This window comes from Oxyura jamaicensis, chromosome 4 (assembly GCF_011077185.1).
Source record: "Oxyura jamaicensis isolate SHBP4307 breed ruddy duck chromosome 4, BPBGC_Ojam_1.0, whole genome shotgun sequence".
Taxonomy (NCBI): domain Eukaryota; kingdom Metazoa; phylum Chordata; class Aves; order Anseriformes; family Anatidae; genus Oxyura; species Oxyura jamaicensis.
Genome location: NC_048896.1, coordinates 92,615,570 through 92,635,624, shown reverse-complemented (window position 1 = coordinate 92,635,624; position 20,055 = coordinate 92,615,570). Strand labels below are relative to the sequence as shown.

Here is a 20,055-nt window from a genome sequence, read left to right as displayed (position 1 = left end):
AGACAACTGTCTTGAAAATTTAATGAAAAGCTGAAATGGCAAATAAAATATCTGCCGTCTTCGTTTAGGCCCTTTTTAAACTTGCAAGCTTAAGATGGTCTAGAAAATCCTTTTCATTCTTGAGCAAATACTGTTCCTCTTGGTGCAAAATTAAGAAATCCTAACTACTGAGGGGAATTTTTATTCAGAAAGCTGCACAGGCTCATTGAATAACTTGTATTCCATGCGAGGCGGGTTGACCTTGGCTGGCTGTCAGACACCCACCCTGCCACTCTCTCACTTGTCTCCTTAGCAGGAGAAAATAAGATGGAAAGCTCGTGGGTGGGGATAAAGCCGAGATCACTAACCAGTTACCATCCCTGGCAAAACTTGACTTGAAAAAAAAAAAAAAGCTTATTGCTAATTTAAATAGAGTTGCATGGTGAGAAATAAAGGCAAAGACTATTTTTTTTTCTCTACCCCATTTTCCCCTGGCTCGACTTAACTCTTTCACTACTTTTTCTACTTCCCCCATTTTCCCCTTGTGAGGCATAGGGGGATGGGGAATAGGGGTTGTTGTCAGTTCGTAATGCTTTGTTTGAGATGTTCATGCTTCACTTTCCTCACACTTCTCCCCAGCTCCAGTGTGGGTCTTCTCCATGGGTGCAGTCCTTTGGGGTAAACCTCCATGGGCTGCACCAGCTCCACTGTGTCTTCTTCCAAAAATTCCAGGGGCTGAAGGGGAATTTCGCCTCCTCCTTCTCTAACCTTGGGGTTCACAGGGCTGTTTGTCACACTGTTTTTGCTCACTGCAACACAGTGCTTTGGCATTTCTTAAGTATGTTTTCACAGAGGCACCACCACCAACATGGCTGCTGGGCTCGGCTGTCCGCTGAGGTGAGTCCAGCGTGGAGCTGGCTGGAAGTGGCCACGTGCAGCCCATGGTCTCTTCTCAGACACACCACCCTGCAGGCCCCTGCTATCAAATCCATACCACGTACACCCAGTACAGGATGTGTACAGCATATATATCTTTTCTTAAGGGTATAGGAGAGAAGAATTTTTTGAACATAAGCTTTTAAGCACTTGGTAGATGTGGCAGTCGTGTGCTTGAGAGTTCTCAGGAGTAGAGAGACAATAGCAAGATTATGGAGGAGTATTATATGTACATGGGAACAACATGTGTGCTGCTCCCTAAAATTTTATACAATATTTTGACATTACAGTATTAATATCCGTGTGTTTTGTGTCATTTTGTCTCTTCTAGGGAGTATGACTTCTGCAACGTCACCTATCATTTTGAAATGGGACCCCAAAAGTTTGGAAATCAGGACTCTCACAGTAGAGAGGCTACTGGAGCCACTTGTTACCCAAGTAAGTAGCTTCTATTTGTTTTGCTTCTTCCTTTAGCATGATGCTATATTTACTCATTATATGTAATTATCTTAATAATTGTAGATAGTAAAATTTTAAATAGCTTTTGTTCGTGACCTCTAGTGGAAGACTCTGTTGAACTGTGTTCAGAAGTTCTTGTTCTAAATAATTAATAGTCTGAAAATATGAGTGGGAATACAGTAGCAACAACTGTTTAGTTATGCTTGTCTTTCAAAAACAGATTAGAAATTTATGAAGCAGTCGATTTAAGAAAGGGATCTGACTGAGCACATGCCCTTGGTGTGTTGTGCTGGGAGACAGGTTCAACAAAACCAACCAACCAAATTAAGGAAACATGTCCAGTCATTCCTAAAACGTCTAAAAATGGTATGATGAAAGCGATAGTCGGTAATGTTTATAATATATGTATTAGTGGTATCCATCTTTTAACCAGAAAGATCAGTTCTTACATAGTCAAAGAACATCTTTGTGTATCTATGCATATCAAGTTTCTTGTGTCTGTATAGATTTAAATGTGCTGTGGATGCATGGACGGGAGTGATGTGGTCTGGAGAAATATGGCAGTACACATCAAGCTTCAGTCATCATCAGGGCAATTTGCGGAGACTGTGACCTGGTGCCTTTCTTTTCCTGAGGTGCTATTAGGAATAGGCAGCTAGTTACATAACCACCCTAGTAAGCTTTAATATGGGTAGCCCCTTTATTTAAAATACATAAATCATTTTCCTTATAATAATGCTAATTATATTAAAAATGAAGAACGCCAGCCAACACCATCTGCCTAACCACCTGTTACTAACGATTTTCTTGTAGACATTGTGGATCTTGAGATCGGTCTGATGGGTAGAAATTTAGGCCTTGTTTTGAGCATGAGACCAGACTTCATGATGGTTTGTTTTCAGAGTAAAGCAGATATCAAATATAAATCCCTACTTCTTTATTTCTCTAAAAAAAAGGCTGTGTATAGTTCCCACACTCTTTAAAAGCAGTCACTTTCCAAAGAAGTTACACCTAGTCTTCTTTCTTTGTTTAGAAAAAAATTGCATTACCTTTCTTCAAATTACTCTTGTAATGTCTCTGACACTGCACAAAACTTTACAGATTCAAAGCCAAATAAATGAAATGAAATGTACACCGATCTGTTGATAAAGTGATTATTAGCTATCATTATAAACCTTTACAATTGTTGATACGGAGGACAGACTAAAATCCAGAAGACACTGCAATATGAAATGAAAATTAGGTTATGAGCTCTCTGTTGTTCTGGTCCACCTGCTGGCAAGGGAAGTGAGGCTGCTGTGGCACTGTGGTCAGTTGTGAAAAGGGTAAATTACTGAGTACTCTGAGAGTGATTTTCCTGTTTTACGTTGTTTTATTTTTCAACAATGTGCACAGAAGAGAGAAAATAATGTATCAGCTCAGAAATGAAAGCATCATTGTAATTTCGTAGTTCCTGAAGTTAAGGTTTAGCTAGATTTTGTTTGATGTTGTTCAACAATGTAAACACAGCAATTACAAGTTGAACTACATGATGTGCATTTCTTAATTGGTGAAAACTGTTTCCAAGACCCTTACGTTTATATATTTTTACATTTGTATTTATTTACTATTTCAGCAGTATGTCAAGAAGACTAGAAATCCTATGCAGTTCAGAGGGGTTAAAGCAATGTCTGCTTATTGTTTTATTCAAAGTTTATGAATACTTCCATTCTGATTTCTTCATTTCATAGGCCTTTATATAGTATGAACATATAAAAAAGAACTTTCTGAACATGTGATTTATTTCTCATTCTAGAGAAATAAGTAGTTTTACCTATTTTCCTCTAGTTTGAATCTAATAAAGTATGTTAGACTAAAGCATGTTTTGTGAGCCACGCAAATAAAATAATGGAAACATAAGTGAGGAGAAATGTGCTACCTTCAGAGTATGTTTATCTGTTGCATTTTTAGCTTAAGTTATTCAGCTGCTCTTTGTTTTTCTCAGATAAGTTAACAAAAGTTAACAATCATCTGAGCTGAAAGACTTTTTTTTTTCTTTCTTAAAGCTACATAAACAATCTGGTCAAGTCAAGAATAGTATCTTGTTTATCTCAGTTTGGGCTTGGATTGCAATCTGCCTATGCTGTAATAAACTCCACAAGAACTGCACACATTCCATGTAAATGCGTGTTTCGATCTGCTTACAAAATCTCAAACCACTTCCCAAAGAGAACATCTACTTTGAAAGTTTCTTTTTACAAATTAATTAATTAATCTCTCTTCAATTTGAACTCAGAAGTCCAATGTAGATTCGGAAGAGCTTAACACAGAAATATTACAGATGTTATTTCACAATTAATTAGGTCACTAATTAATTAGAGAGACTCAATGGCCACAAACTGCAACAGAACTGGACTGCACAAGTTCCTGAGCAATCCGGTCTGACTTTGAAGGTAGCCCTGCTAGATGACATCCTGTGGTCCTGTACAGCCAAAATCTGTTGGATGTTGTGACTTTTAGCACCGCCAAGATAAATCCATTCTCTGTTTTGGCATCACATTTGAATATTCTAGAAGATCCTCTTGTGATCCAGGCTGTGTATGATTTGGAGAGTGCTTGAAAAAAAAAAAAAAAAAAAAGGCGAAACAGTTATACACTAGGCTTTAGGTTCCAAAAATACTCATCAAGCCCTTTGTGTCTATCTGGGGTGTGCGTGTGGAGGATTTAGGCACTGAACTCAGGGTATATATATAGGCTCATAAATGAGTAACATGTATCAGAAATGAGATTTCCAGATGGTGGAGGATCCAGTGATTTCTGCTGAAATTCTGGGGAGTAATACGGAAATGTGATGTGGATTTGGAAAAGAACACCGCAGTTAGTTGGGAGAATGGCACATTAAAACTTGAATTTTAGACAAGCTCATTAGTGTTCCAGATGAGAAAATATGGATAACCTATGAATTGATTTAGAAGAAATTATAAGACAGGAAGGTTGTCTGAGCTGGAGGCAAAAAAATCCATTAACTGATCATGAGAACGCATTAGAAATGACAGAATTGCATTTATTCTAGGCAGCCCTGAACTAGCAGACTAATTAGAACTTTCTTTGGCTGTCAGAGGTCTAAGTGTATTGGAAGTTACTGGAGCATCCATTTGCCTAGTGCTTGTTTTCATATTTAAAGTGTAACAGATAAGTGCTCGTATCTGCCATGTGTCTTTTTCACATTGCTGTTACTGAGATTTTGTGGGAAAAAAAAAAAAATATGTTTCCTGAGTTCATATCTGTTGTCATTTACTATAAATATAATTTTTATAATTCTTAATTCTATGAAAATTATAGAATGAAACCTGTAACTAAAATATATCCTTAAGGATTAGTGCCTCTTATTCTCACCTTCATGTGAGTAACCAAAATGAATGACAATTTTATTTGTCAGACTGTGAGTGGTTTTCAGAAGAAAGAATAATTTTTTACAAAAGGATTAAGTGCCCTTACCTGATACTTTATGTGTAGCTGGAAAGTAGTGTTTGTGGAGATTGCCCATAAGGACTCAAACAAAACAAATTTTTTTTTTTTTTTTTGAAAAAGACTAAAAGTACTCATGTGCAAAGATATATAAAAGGAGAAAAGAATTATGTATAATTTTTGAAGATAAGGTATGCTTATGCTCTGTTGATGAAACATCATTTTTCTGTTGTCAAATTCTCTAATTTTCTACTTTCTTTTTGGTAGTTTGTCATAGCTTTTTTAAATAGCAGTCTGGCTGTTCTACAAAAGTACCTTTATTATCAGAGCCATGCAGCGGTTGTGCTTTTCAGGATATTTACATTTTGGAATATCATGCATAAGCTCAGAATCATAAAAATAACGCAAATAATAGTGAGTGTTCCAACTCTGAGTCCTGTTATAGTAGCTTAGAGTGAAACAATAATATTTTGCAAGGCAGACAGATGTCATTGATTAATGGTTTTGCATTTTTTCTTGTCTATATTATCATTCAATAAAATTTAGTAACCTGTATATATAACAAACATGTAATTAGATAAAATTCCAAATAGTTTTAATTAGTGAGACTTACTTAGAAAATTGTAATAATTATTGCTGATGTTATACTTGATTTCTCCTCAAAGAGTTTGTGCCTAGTCTAATCCCTTGTGCAGTATATTTTGAAAATGAACTGATTTCTGTATTGCCTTGAGAAATATTTTTATATGCCCAACCTTTCCAGTTATTCAGAGATTATTTGTATTTGGTGAACCATTATCATGTTTGATTTGCAAATCCGGTGGACTAATTAATCTCCACAGCAAATTATTGATTGCTATTGTCTGGGAGCTGCATCTGAACCACAACACTGCATATGCACACATGCAGACACACGCTTCCTTTTGGAGGTTTTGTGAATGTGTATGCACGTTTAATACAATTTTCGGGAAAATGGTTACAGATGATGGAGTACTGTATGTCTGATGTACACGTCCCACTCATGGTAGTAATTGTGCAGAATTTTTGTGCAATTTCTCTATTTGATAGCTAGATTCAGCTGAAGCTGTCTTCAGGATGGGCCTAAAGGAAAATGAATTATAAAGGCTCATTTTTGATCATTTGAGCTCAATTTAGTAACATTATAAGGTCTAAATCATTATTTTCTATTTGAGCACAACTATTTTCCCAATTGCAAAGTTATTTTTCATTTAAACATTCAGATCTGTGGCCTTTGTGGCAGTGTGGAAAGTTGGACTGTGCATCAGTCTTGTCTGGCAGTGGCTCATTAGGCAATAGCCATTAGTGTCAGGGACCCCAAGCTGCATCCTGTCAGAAAATGAATTTGGAATTTTTCTTTTCTAACTGAAACTGAACCTTACATCTCATTTATGAAGGATTTCTTGCTTGAGAAGGCAAATCATCCACCTTGCTTTCTCCAGCGTTGCTCTATTTATTGCTTAAAATGCTCTCTGAACTCAAAATTAACAAGTGCCTATTTAGCTCAGTGTGCTTTTTCATCTGTTTGATCCTTCAAGAGATGTCTGCTGCAGTCTGGCCATCACAGTTTCTTCTTTGCCATAAGATTTACTAACATCTGTGCCTCTCTGTAAACTCTACTTGGGATCTTCTTGGTACAGAGACTTTGTGCTTGCTGAGAGAGTATTTAACTCCATTTTATCATTTCTATTTTTGTTCTCCCTGACTGGAAAGCTGTGGACTATTTATAGTATGTGGTATCCCGCAAGGTCAGGACCTTGTCAGTCTATGTTTGCCTTCCCGCGATTTTATTCACTGTTTAAAGGTATTTATGTACGCCTCTATACCTCTGAGCTTATGCATATGCAGGTTAGCATTTTCTAGGCAAAGAATGGAAACTCAGGGGACTTTAGGTGTTATCCACTGCGCCCATATTCCATTTTTATGACACAATGGTGCCTAAACTGAGAGTAATAAAACACATTGGCTACTTCTCTTCTGCCATACAAGCCAATGTGGAGAGATGGTGAGAAAAAAATAATGCTGGGAATGTAAGTTTTCCTGGCACTATAATAGATTTGTCCCAAATTGTGACTAGAAAACCTTACAACTAAATGGGCTATTGTATAGCTTTGTATTCTTAAATGCCAGAGTTTTCATCCATTGAGAAATGTTTTGACCGTGGTCAACATTAGCAAATTCTTAGTGGTCAGGGTTACCAGAGGGGCACAAAGTGTCCTTGGCTTTATGTGGTACGGATGAAACTGTTTTCATCACAGTTTAATTTAAAAAAAGCATTTACTGCTTTGACTCTTCATTCTGAGATGTAACCTTCCAAAACAGGTTTGCTGTGTCCCAGAGTGGCATAAATATATCCATGTGCAGTGAGTAAGTTCTGAGAAGGAATTTGCTCGATGTCTCTGCTACTACAGTGAATAAATAAATCATCTGACTTGATGCAGTAGGTCATGTCATAGCCTTATCTGTTGTAAGAACATTAGATGGGTGCTCTTTCATGCCTACAGAGTTGATCTCTTCTCACAAATTGAGACTCATTTATATTCTTAAAGTTGGACTCTGCTGGGGCCAGAGCTGTGACTAAAGCCAAAGAAAAGAGACACAGGGAATAAACATGCATCTTCCCACAAGAATATGTAGAAACACAGTTTTATGTAGGGAAAAAAAATGCATTAATTAATGCACCCCCCTCACAAACCTCACTGCTTGGCTAGCAGCAATACCAGTTGTTTTTGTGAAGAATCCCACTGCATTCAGCACCGGGGCCCCCAGCACAAGAAGGACGTTGGCCTGTTGGAGTGAGTCCAGAGGAGGCCATGAGAATGATCAGAGAGCTGGAGCAGCTCTGCTATGGAGCCAGGCCGAGGGACTTGGGGTTGTTCAGCCTGGAGAAGAGAAGGCCCCGGGGAGGCCTCCCAGTGGCCTGCCTGTACCTAAGGGGGGCTGCAGGAAAGCTGGGGAGGGCCTCTTTGTCTTGAAAGAAATATGATATAGAAACAATGACAACAAAACAAAAGAAATGGCACATAGCTGAATATTAAGCCAGATTTAAAACCGAGAAGTTTTGCCAGTATTACCAGTTGCTGCTCCATTGCAGGAATGTACTGAAGTGGACAGATGGCAGGAGAGGGGGATTTGGACAGATCTTTCCCATAAGTGTAGGGCATTCAGCAGGGAAGGGTTAGTGCAAGCAATTGGATAGCTAAAAGCTGGGAGAGTCCCTGATAATGCCTTCATCTTGACTCTTGAAACAGTGCAGCATGGAGTTCTGAAACTTGTATTATTATTATTATTTTTTTTTCCTAACAATATGGTTTTCCTGCATACACTTTTCTTGTGTTTCATGGAAGAGTTTTCAGAAAGTGACATTTCTTCCAGGAATTTCCAAATTCTAAGCAAGGAGCTCAAAGTATTCTGAATATTTTTTATTATACCTTTCTTCTACTTGTGTCCTTGAAGACATAGCAATATGCACTTTAACAGAGCTGAGCATTTTTCCGTCCTCAAAAATACAACTCAGCTGGTTCTTAACAATTCTGCTGATTTATGTAGGGTCATCACTATAGAAAGGGAACATCTAAAGTTCTGAGGGAAAAATGGCTTCTGTTGCATTTTTTGTAGATTCTTCTTAGTTTGCAGAGAATTTTTTTCCAAAATATCGTACAAATAACATGTCACTTCCAAAAGTTTTCAAAGTATAAAAAAGGATAGTTACAAATATATTAGCAAATTATTCTCTTTCATGTCAGAAATACTAATTAGATCAGCAGATGTATATCAGTTTATGCTTTAACAGATGAACATATAGCCATTTACATTGTTTAATGGGTATGTGGTCTTGTTACAAAAGCAGTAATAGATTTTCATTTTGTCTGATAAGCAAAACCTTGTTGGTACTATAAACTTAATAGAAGTATTTAACATAAGAGCTTTTTCAGTGATGAAAATAAAACACCTCAAATTATTGCAGTGGATATAATTGCTGTTATAACAACTTACTGAACTACAATACTTTTGAGTGTAGTTTAAAAATGCAACTTTGAGTGCTTTAGCAGGGGGTTAACTTGAAATAAATGTTTTTAACATCACCGAATGTGAATCAAATGCAATACAAATAACTAGTGCCAGTCCTACGTACTGTATGAGCAGTGAGTTGACATGGTTTCTTATGCAGCAGCTTCAAAATAGCTGTTAGGATATCCAACTGAATCACTGTGTGAGCTCAGAGTGGCGAAAGAAAATGTGATCCATAAATGGATCAGCTGGTGGGTATGAAGTAAATTTAGCGAGACAGTGTTATTGTAATAGCATTGCATTAATGAGATTATTATTGGAAGGATTTCCCATTCTCAAAAGTGATGTTGACAAATTGGATCAGGGAAGATCAGGAGAATGACTCAAGATTTGTTTTTTTAATGGCATACTAAAGACTTTGGATGTATTTCATTCCTATGCAGGCTTATCAATAAAGACAAATCGTCTTAAATTGCAGTATAGATTTTAAGGCTATTTCTTGTAGCATCCACAGAATAAATGATATTCTAGAACTAATTTAAAATAAATTCAAATATGGTATTCACACCCTGAAATTAAAATGTTCCAACATGAAAATGATATTCGGTAATAATTCTAGAGTAAGTACTTATGTGAGTATATTGAGTCTGGCTGGGATGTTAACTTTCCCTGCAGCAGCCCATACAGTGCTGCGCTCTGCTGTAGTAAGCGGTAGTAAGCTAAGAGGTATTTTGACCTCAACCAGTATCTGTATGGGGAAAAAAAAGCCCAAAATGTTTTCTTATATTTTACGTTTTTTAATTGACAAAATGCTTTGGATGGAAGCTGAAAGTAGAAATAATTGTAAACTATGAATACCCATTGGAATATTTTTCTTAGAATGGTGGGGAACTGAGTGCTACTGGAATTGTTGGATTAAAACCTGAGTATTTTATTTGAATGAAATGCTTTAAGTCTACCAGAAGTTAAAAACTGAGAAAAGAATGACTGGGAGAACAAAAAGTATATGCAGTAATGGGACTTCTCACTTTATGAAGCAGGGAGAAAGTAGGAGCAGGATTGCTTATTTGCTTTCATAGATCAGCTTTGCCGAGAAAAAGAGAAAATTGATAAAAACAAAAAACAAACAAACAAAAAAAAAACAACAAAAAACCAACAACAAAAACTTATGTGATTAAATATGTATACTTTTAATGACTTCTGTAGTCTTTGGAAGAGACTTGGATATTAAATTTTGTAATCCGTTTTAGCTTCGCTCTTGACAATGATGTAAAAATCTTTTTTCACTTTCTTATTTTTCAGTAACTTAATTTGCTGGATGTCATCATCAATCTATATGAGTTAGAAAGGGTACAAAATAAGCATGATTGCAAGAAGAATATGCTAATTACAAGATTTTGCTTTGAAGTGTTAATTAACCTAATTATATGAGATCCATGTTCTGGAAAGCAATGTTATTTTTTTTTCCATATCCCTTCAATACATATATCTGAAGATTGATATATTTGAAGTTGAAAGAATTCAGGGCATGGATACGTGGATAATTTGTTTTCTTTCCCATGTTAATTGATTTAGAATATCGATTACATGGGATGTGTACCTTCGTATGCATTTTTATTTATTTTTTAGTAATCTTCAATTTTTTTGTAAAATGTAATAGTATGAAACTAGAGAGACCTGAACATTTGGGATATTTTTAACAAGTCATTGCTTTTCAATTAGAGAAATTCAGATATGAATTGCCATTTTGTTTTAATCATATTGCCAAAATTACAGTGTTTAGTTTCCTTTTTGGTAAATTGATTTTAGCACCTCTTCAGACAGCATCATGGGTAGTTCTTGAATATTTTGTATCTGAGCATCAAATGCTTATGTTGTGGGGAAATATCCCCTTCTACTTGTGGGCAATTGTGTTTGTCAATGGGATGATTGATATTTTCCTCCTTGATGTATTGATGTTTTTCTTTTATTTAAATTTTTGTGTACTACTGGAGTCATTCAGTAGTCATTGATGAGACTTCTCAGTTTATTATTGTATGACAAGTCATTAAGCATAGGTTAGCATATGCTTAGCTAGTTGAACACAGATGTATTCAATATTGTGATATGATGTTTGAAGAATATAAAATAATGTTCTGCAGAATAGAAATTTTCTGTAGATATCTGTTTTTATTTTACTATTTTTTAATTCTAAAAGATGTTAGTATTATAATTTTCATTTTCATTTAGTGTACTGGATCAATATGAAGCAAAGGACTAGTTGCTCTAATTTTCATTGCTGGCTGGTATCTCATAAATTAAAGGGTATTTAGCAAAAAAGCATAATCATAAATTAGCTACTTACCTTCTTTTATGTGGATATTTTTTGTTTAGAAATAAGTTTTAAAGATGAAAATAGATGGAATTGATTATATATACCCTTTAAAACCCATAACGGTACCTTAATTTTTAGCTTAGGAAACTGTTAGCCTGGAAGAGTATAAACCAGAAGTAATTCCTCCCATGCCAGAAGTTACTGCAGGCATCACTTGTTGGATTGCACTCCCAGAATCATGGCAAGGCCGAGGCTGGAAGGCACCTCTGGAGGCCGCCCAGTCCAAGCCCCTGCTCAAGGAGGGTGCCCAGCACCCATCGAGGCTGGGCCCAGGGCCTCTGGGCCTGGCCCTGGGCACCGCGGAGCAGAGCCTGGCTCCGGCCTCTCCTCACCTCCCTGCGGGGCTTGGCAGACACGGACGGGATCCCCCTGCCCTCCTCGTCCCCAGGCTGAGCAGCCCCAGATCTTGGCCTCTCCTCGCAGCAGAGGTGCCCCAGGCCTTGAAGTAGCTCGAGGGTCGATGTTGGTCCAGTATGCCCAGGGCTCTTTGGTACTGAGCAGCCCACAACTGGGCACAGTATTTCAGGTGTGGCCTCACCAACTCTGAGTAGAGCAGAAAGAGAAGTATAACACGAGTAAGGTATATACCAATATACTAACCTTTCCGATTGCAAGCTAACCCTGTGTTTTGTGAACATCATTTTATTAGACACACCTGCAATTTTGTTGCATTTAACGATGGGAGTAGACCTTTTGCTAAGCTGCACACTCATTTTTTGCTTTCCTTGTTCTCAAACCTTATCTGCTTGTACAAACGGTTAAACTGACAGTTTTCAAAGAAGGGTTTTAGGGAAATGAGATTTGCAACAGGAATTAATTTTCCTTATTCATTTCATGTTGCTCTATAGTAACGAAATTGTATTGTATCTGCTTATGCTAATGGTAACTTCTTTTATTAGAAGGTGTTCGTATAGAAGCATAATGAATCTAGCATACTGAATAGTTTCTGAATGTTGTTTCCAGGGGATACATATTAACCTATTCATTTTTTCCCAGCAGATTACACATATCTACACTTGGTAGTGAAGAACGATTAAGCTTTTATTACTTTGCTTGAAATATTTTAATTAACCATATATTATTCTGTAAGGTTATACTAATACAAGTACAAAATAGTGACAGCTAAGGTACACCTATTCATTTTTTAATGGAAGAGATACTCAGTTACATTTTCCTGAGCTATTGCCAGATAGTTTTTCACTTTCCTGAAAAAGGAATCAGCTCAAAAAGCATTAAGCAAAATACATGTGTGAGGAACAACATGCACGCACAATGTTTTTTCCCTGTCTTCCACTCAGTTCACATTCTTCAAATCTGTTTTCTTCATACATTTTACCACACGATCTCTTTGAATACTTCAATGAAGTATTTCTTTTGAAACTGAGAGGCTCTGTGCTTTCATGTATGTGCAATATGATATTGTTTGCTATTGGTGTGTGATGTATTTAAAAGCTTGTTGTAGTGTTTTATTTTGTTTGTTTTTAATCCTTTCTAGAAAAGGAAACACGCTTTATTTGAGAAGTTCTTGCCTGACATAATGGAAGTGTTTGTTAGAGTAACGGAAAAGATGCAGCTATATTCTTTCTGTAGTACTGATTATGATCAGTTAGTTCGTTTCATAATGATCAATGCCTGGTAAAATGAGTTTTTGTTTGTGAGCAACTTACGTGAAAAATAAACTCTCTGTCAAATAAATTTGTAGACTCTGAATTCAGAGTTCTAGCTTGCTTGTTCAAGATGTGTCAGGGTTATTAACCAGAAGTGAATGGAAATTTATGGACATGCCATCCTCATCCAGAACATATGCTTAATGGCACTATTAATAATATCAAGAATTCAGGACTGATAATTTAATTGGATGCACATTTGGACACTAAACATGATATTCGAGACTCTGACCTGCAGCTGGCTGCTGCTTCTTCACGTGGCAGGCTGGTCTATCTTTCTCCTTCCTTGCTAGCTTATCTTGACAGGTTAAGATGAGTTGGTAATATTACTTTATAGGCCATCATTTATTGCTTGGTGTCTGATTACTAGAGGCTTTCAGTCTCTTTGACTGTTAGGGTCTTTCATGTGTTCCTGGCTTAGTTGCCTTTCAGGTTTCCTTGGGTTCATTGCTTGCAGTAAAGTCAGGTAGAAAGCTGCAGTGCTGTATTGTGGAGGGTGAAAAGTTGACCTGTTCGCAATCAAAGAAAAACTTAAGAGCCGTGGCACTTTATCTACTGTACTTTATCATCATTCCTCAGGCATCATTTTTCTGACCGTTACTTGAAACTGAAAAGGCCAGACCTTTTCACACACACCTAAAAGGCCTTTTAGGTGTGTGCACCTGCTAACATGACAGTCCATGTACTTTTTGTTATTATTCTACCCTATTATACAAATATTATACATTTTTGGGACAGAATAATCAAAGTTGTACCTGTCATTACTGTCTGTCAACTTTTTTGGTAGGTACATACCAGTATTAAAATACACAGAATGGACTGACACAGCTCACAACTATTTCTTTTCTCTCGAAGAGCATGTTGTGAATGCATTTTTAATTCAATTTTAGTTTGTTTTGAACATTATGTAGAATGTAGCGGGAGTTTGTTGTTAAAGAAGAAGGTTTGGGGGGTTGTCTGTGACACACAAAAAAATGGCAGTCGTAGTGGTCTTGTTGGTCTTCAGTCTCCTGTGAAAAATTTATTTCTTGCAGAAAAACTGCAAGAGGAAATCACTGCTGCACACCTCATTCTGGAGCCTTTGTGGGTGTTTTAATTTACTGAACAAAAGTTACTAAGCACTTTGAAACTGAAGACTGAAATTTTGAGCTTAGTATAGTAGTCATTGTATAATATTTTATACATCTTTAAAGAGAGCTTGGTACAGCATGTGTTCTTCACACTTCTTGGCCTTTTTCATTGAAATAAAATGTTCAAGAGTAAAATTGGTATAATCAAGATATATACAATCATGTTCTCTGTTCAAGTGATTGGCCCTGCAGTTTTCTCTTTAGACTTAAGAGTATCCTCAATTAATGGGAGGGATTTTGCTTTTTTGATTTTTTTTTTCTCTTTTGTTTTGTTTCTTGCTTTTGTAGTTGTTTTGTTTTTACAACCCAGCAGTAGCCTTTTAGGCTGGATGGGCCAGCAAGAGCGGTAAATGTCCATAGATCATTTATCTCACATCTCTCATGGAACTGAGATAGAGAGTCCGGAGTATCAGTTTGCAATAAGCTGGTTTTGGTCTATACCCAACCAGTTAGAATGGTATACTTTATATATACTTTGCTAGTATAGAAATTGTAAAATTGTGTCAGCAACTGTCAAAAAAAATGATTTTTGTGATGTTTCCATATTCATTAACAGGGATCACAGAATGATTGAGGTTGGAAGGGACTTTTGGAGGTCACCAGGTCCTTTTCTCTTAGCGCAGGGTGCCCGGCGCCACGTCCCGGCGGCTGCTGCAGCTCCCCCAGGAGGAGCCCCCCAAGCTCTGGGCAGCCTGTGCCAGGGCTCCGGCACCCGCCCGGCCCAGCAGTGCTGCCTGAGGGGCAGGGGGAGCCGCCGGGGCTCCAGGCTGGGCCCGCGGCCTCTGGGCCTGGCCCTGGGCACCGCTGAGCAGAGCCTGGCTCCGGCCTCTCTGCCAACCCCTTTCAGTTACTTTTAGAGACATTGATAAGACCCCCCCCGCCCCCCAAGCCTCTTCTGTTCTCCAAGCTCTCTCAGCCTCTCCTCATAGCAGAGGTGCTCCAGTCCTTTTATCACCTTAGTGACCCTACACTGGACTCTTTCCAGTTATGCTCATGTCTCTCTTGTACTGGGGGGCCCAGATATCCATGATGCTGCTTGGCCTTGAAATGGGATGTATCCCAGAGCTGTTCTGCCAAGTCCCCCATGGAAGCCAGGGAAGCAAGGCTGACGTTGTTCTCTCTGGGAAAGTAGATGTAAGCCACCACAGACTGTAACAGGAGAGCTGTGACTAGATCTGCACGTCTATAGCTATGCTTTTGTGAGCTTCTGCCTGTAGAAGTACTATTAAGTAGCCAATAATTTGGCACTTAACTATCACAGAAATGGGATTGCTACGCTTGAGAGGAATCGAAGTGCAAGTTGCTATGCATGGCCTTGAGCAATGGTCAAGAGGACTTTTTGTGTATCTAAAAATAATCACTCTAAGAAGGTATATACTGATGCTCTCTTCACATGAACTTGTTAACCCATTAATCTGTTAATTCCTTACTCACTACAGTCCCTCGGCTACTTGAGACTGAGGACTTCAATGACTGCAGCACATACTTCTGTCAGGAGTACTATTCTCTGGTGCTGTTACCGTTTATTTTTCCATTTATTTTTGTACTAAAATCTTGTATGTTGTTGAGTTACTTTTTAATCAGTGCATACCACAGTCACATCCAATTGCGAAGTGTTTATTGAGTCATTAGCCAACTCTGTTACTGTGCCTGAGTTCCCAAGAAGATGCAGTGATATATATATGTGTGTGTATATATATATATATAAAAGGGGGCGGGGGCACTAGAATAGCCAGTGGTTATGGCCACAGTGTGGATTTTGAACAACTTGAGGAAAAGTCAGACAACAGTCAAAACCCTTTCATTTTTGTGTTAGTACTTTTTTTATAGATCTCAATTCCGAAGAAGTATTCGGCTCACAAAACTGTTTCAAAAAATGTAAAAATATTCTGACAGCAGAGTGTTTCTCTGTGTCAGTTTAGAACCAGGTGCAACTTCAGAGCTGCTGTGAAGGATGAAACTTTGACCTGAAATGATTATTTGCTATGGCTTCTGCAGACCAACACCTTGTGGCTTGCAGTGGTCTTGATACCAAATGTTAAGGCGTTATAAGGAAGCCAACAGATCTTTAAGTTAATGTAACATAGTCCTCTCATATCCTTGTCCTTCTTGCCTCCCTTCCAATCCTTTACTTTTCCCAATTGCCTATTTTTGTGTGCCAAAATACCAATAAAACTTATGAATTGCATGTCGAGAAAATGTAATTAAATACTTTTGATCTGGAAGGAAAACTACTGAAAATATACAAGTTTTCATTCTTTACAAGTTTTCATTCTTTACGGAGTGGAAATGTAGTGAGAAGAGGCAGTTACAGAACTTTGGAGGTGATGATTTTAGAAGTTTAATTTCAGGTTTTAGCTTCTTACAGAATTTTGTGAAGTATCATCTTACTACTCCTATTTGACCAGACTATTTCTGGCCACTCCTTCAAATATGTCCTTTGGCCAAAGAATTTCTACTTATTACATCATTATCCTGTGATGATGTCCTGTGATCACATATGTCCTGTGATATTTTCTTACCTTTTTTCTTGTTCACTCTCATTCCTGGTGTAATATCTAGATTCTTTTAAAATCAGTGCATTTACGAAATTACTGCTTATTTTAACTCAGCATTTCTTGTGCCTTTTTTCAGACCAGGCTCTGTGGAGTTCCTTGTTTTTCCCTTAGTAGGGCTGGCTTACAGTAGGTATATCAGTCGTTCCTTAAGGCTCCCATAGTAACATCTGGTTCCGAAGTACTTTTCACTCTGACACAGCTTTCGGGCTGCTGTGTTTTTATTACAGAAAAGAGCAGGAATCAGCAAGGTTGCATGTTCTAGTTCAAAAATTCCTGTTTGAGAGAAAAAGTGTTTTTGGTTACCAGGCTGTTGGGTCTGAATTCATCAGCTGGTTATATATTGAGTTTATAAGACTTCAGTGAAATCTGGTTCATTTATTGGAAAACCAGTCACGTAACAGTTTTTTTCTGTATACCTGGCAGTCAATTTCAAATTTAATTACTTTTTTTTTTTTTTTTTTTCTCCACTGGACTGCTGGCAAATACTTAGGTAATGTATACTCTTTATGAGTCAACTCAGTTGCAGCAAGTCAGCTGCTCTTCAAATTTGTGTCTTTCATTGGAAAGCTAAGGATTCAAATACTAAGAAGATACAGATTTGAACGTAGTATGTTCTTTTTTTTTAAAAAAAAAAATAAATCCTGTCTCTCCATCACTCTGCCCAGTACTGTATAAAATATTATCTTCACTGATTTCCTTGTCAGTTGCTGTAAGTTCATATGAAGCATTCTTTGAGATATGATCTGCTATGCACATATATGATACTGTCACTGTTTGCTAATTATCATTATGAGATGATACTTTTATCAGCATAGTATATAAATACTCCAAAAAAAGCTTATGTGGCCAGAATTTGAATATGTGTAATTAGCATGTAATTTCAAAAAGTCCAACAGGGAAGCTTATGCTGGGTTTCTGTATTTCCATTTATTCTGGGTGGAACTATCAAAAATCTAATTGTGTCATTAAAATGTGCCTTGTGCTGGATTCATTAAAGTTCTACTTTTGTCCACTGAGATTGTGTGGGGCACTTGATATCCATAAAGCCTTTATTAACATTTATAATTATGCTTCATGTGACTGCATAAGTCATTTTTACTTTTCGTGAGATTTTTATGATGTTGCTTGTCCTTGAAATTTTATTTAGTGCCGTTGTAATTTAGTAAATATCATACGAGTTACTGAGGAACTTCACAAAAACAACAGAGGTTTTTTACTGGATTTTATTGTCATTGCTTTTTAAATAAAGCTGTTTCAAACAATTCTGTGACTTTAGAAGAGATCTAGATTTTAATAGATATTAGGTTTAATAAATATCCTATCTTGATACAAGGTGTAAAAAAGGAAAAAAAATACTAGAATTTTACATTTAATTTTTCATGTTGATCAAGTCAGCGTGTTTTGTTGACCATATTAATCAATTCTGATTAATCACCTTATCCCTGAATATTCAATTTTATTATTCATTTTTATTAGCTTCATTATATTAATGAATATTAGTTTTATGCCAAGAGTTCCAGATCCCTCAGTGGATTTAGAAAATATATTTTGCATATTTCTTCCAATATTAGACCTTGTATTAAATTGTGTTCCCTAGCACAGTCTATATGCTAAAATTGGTTTTATTTAGAGATGAAATGTGTACCATAGTTCATTATTTATTAGGTATTTCTGCTTGCCATATCATATTTATTTATTTAACTTGTACTTAAGTTTTACAAGTCATTCCGCACCAGGAAACATAAGCCAGTTGATGAGCTGCCATACATGTGGTCGCGAAGCAGTCAACTCATCTGCAGCTGCAGGAATCTGGACGTGTACTGGGAAGCAGTTGGGGGGCGGGGGGGAGGGGGGAAATGTTGGAGAGCAAAATGGTCACAGAACAGGTGCTCACAGATCAGTCCTGTCTTACTTTTCTGGGCACTGCATCCAGAACAAAGAAGCAACTTTAAGACACATCCTCCCAAGGTAAATTTTTGTCTGGTAACAATGTTGTCCCTGAGTCTGTTAGCAAACATGTATAGGTTAGCATAGATTAACATAAACTTGATAGATTAGCATAATCTACCTGTAATAAAAAATGGATCTGTTTTTGCCTTGCTTTCTAAATGACTAAAGGCAAAAAGCATTCCTAGGTATGACAGATGAGCGGTCTTCTTCCTTTTTCAAAGCAGAAAAGAACTAACAAAAAACTGCATGTCTGGAGAATGCTATGGGCAATTGAAAACTTAAAGCTCAAAGGAGATGTTGCTGTTTATGTGAGGCCTTTTTTGAGGTGCTGGGGTACTGCAGGGATGATGCACCAATGCGCTTTGAAATAAGTTCATTGTAAAACACTAGCACTCTAGGTTTTTATCAGTGTTTGTTTATTTTTCCCAGAAAAAAATAATAATAATAAAATAAAAAATCACTATGATGGAAAAGATGCTGATTTAACGTCTCTATTACATAAAGCAATGATGTGTTGCTTATTATAGTTTGATAAAAGAGAAGAAAATTTGAATATTCTTTTGATTGCCAACCAGGGACTGTCTCTTACTAATCTGTCAAAATAAAGCAACTGCGTGCAGATACTAGCTACTATTATATACTAGCCACTGATTATCACTCTGGTTGAGCTTCCTCTCTGCATATTTGCTTACCTCACCTGTGATACCAGCTTTTTTTCAGTGTGGGTGGAAAAAAACAAAAAACAAGAAACTGGGGAAAAGTCCTGTAAGCTTTTAAAATTGTTTCTGCTTATTGCTCAGTTTGAGATTTCTGCAGTAGAGAGGTGTGATCACTTGGCATCCATGGCTTCCCTGGGCAACCATCCCCATCTTCCTACAGAGCAGCCTTCTCTCCCTTTGCTCCTTTGGTCTTCTTGACAGGAGGGCTGTGAGGTGTTGGCAAAATTTGGTTTTTAAAATTTGTTACCCAATTTACGTTTTGGGTAATATTGGTCTGGAAATGGTAGACTCATTGTTGGTGACCCTTTTCCCGAAAACGTAACATAATGTATAGATCCAGAGTGGGAAACTGAAGCAAGTGGGAAGTTGTAAGTTCATGCAAATTCATAAGTACTCAAAAAGAGGATTGGAGGTAGATTGTCTCAATACTCACTACCTATTTCTTTGTTTATGAGCTGATAATTTGTCAAACTGCTACTTTCCAGTTTTAACAAGTTTGTATTGTTAGAAATATTGTGGCTAAGACGCTGTATTCCTGATTTCTAATGTGGTTTCTCATAATTCTGTTGCATGACTCTGGGATTTACTGCAAGCAATGTGCTAGTTCACTCTTACTCACTTGATTTATGTAAACAATTGAAACTCCTGTTAATCCTACTGTAAGTAGTTGTTTAATGATAAGCACGTACTGAAGTGCCATCCTGACTACAGGTGTTTCCTTGAGATGGCTCCCTGGTAGGAAGTGTAGCTTTACTTTCCCTGATTCTTTTTGATTCTTGCTTAGTTATGTGCAAGTGTCAGTTTGGG

At 37.2% G+C, this 20,055-nt stretch overlaps 1 protein-coding gene across 5 annotated transcripts in view; it reads left to right on the top strand.

Moving 5' to 3' along the window:
- CTNNA2 (catenin alpha 2) overlaps window positions 1-20,055 on the top strand; it is a 483,606-nt gene that overhangs the window by 54,609 nt on the left and 408,942 nt on the right. For all 5 annotated transcript variants that reach the window (XM_035325437.1, XM_035325439.1, XM_035325438.1 and 2 more), the window contains one exon: window positions 1,247-1,353. In XM_035325437.1, the coding sequence (XP_035181328.1) occupies window positions 1,252-1,353 (102 nt within the window). In that variant the 5' untranslated portion in view covers window positions 1,247-1,251. Of the gene's footprint in view, window positions 1-1,246; window positions 1,354-20,055 lie in introns of those variants that run through there.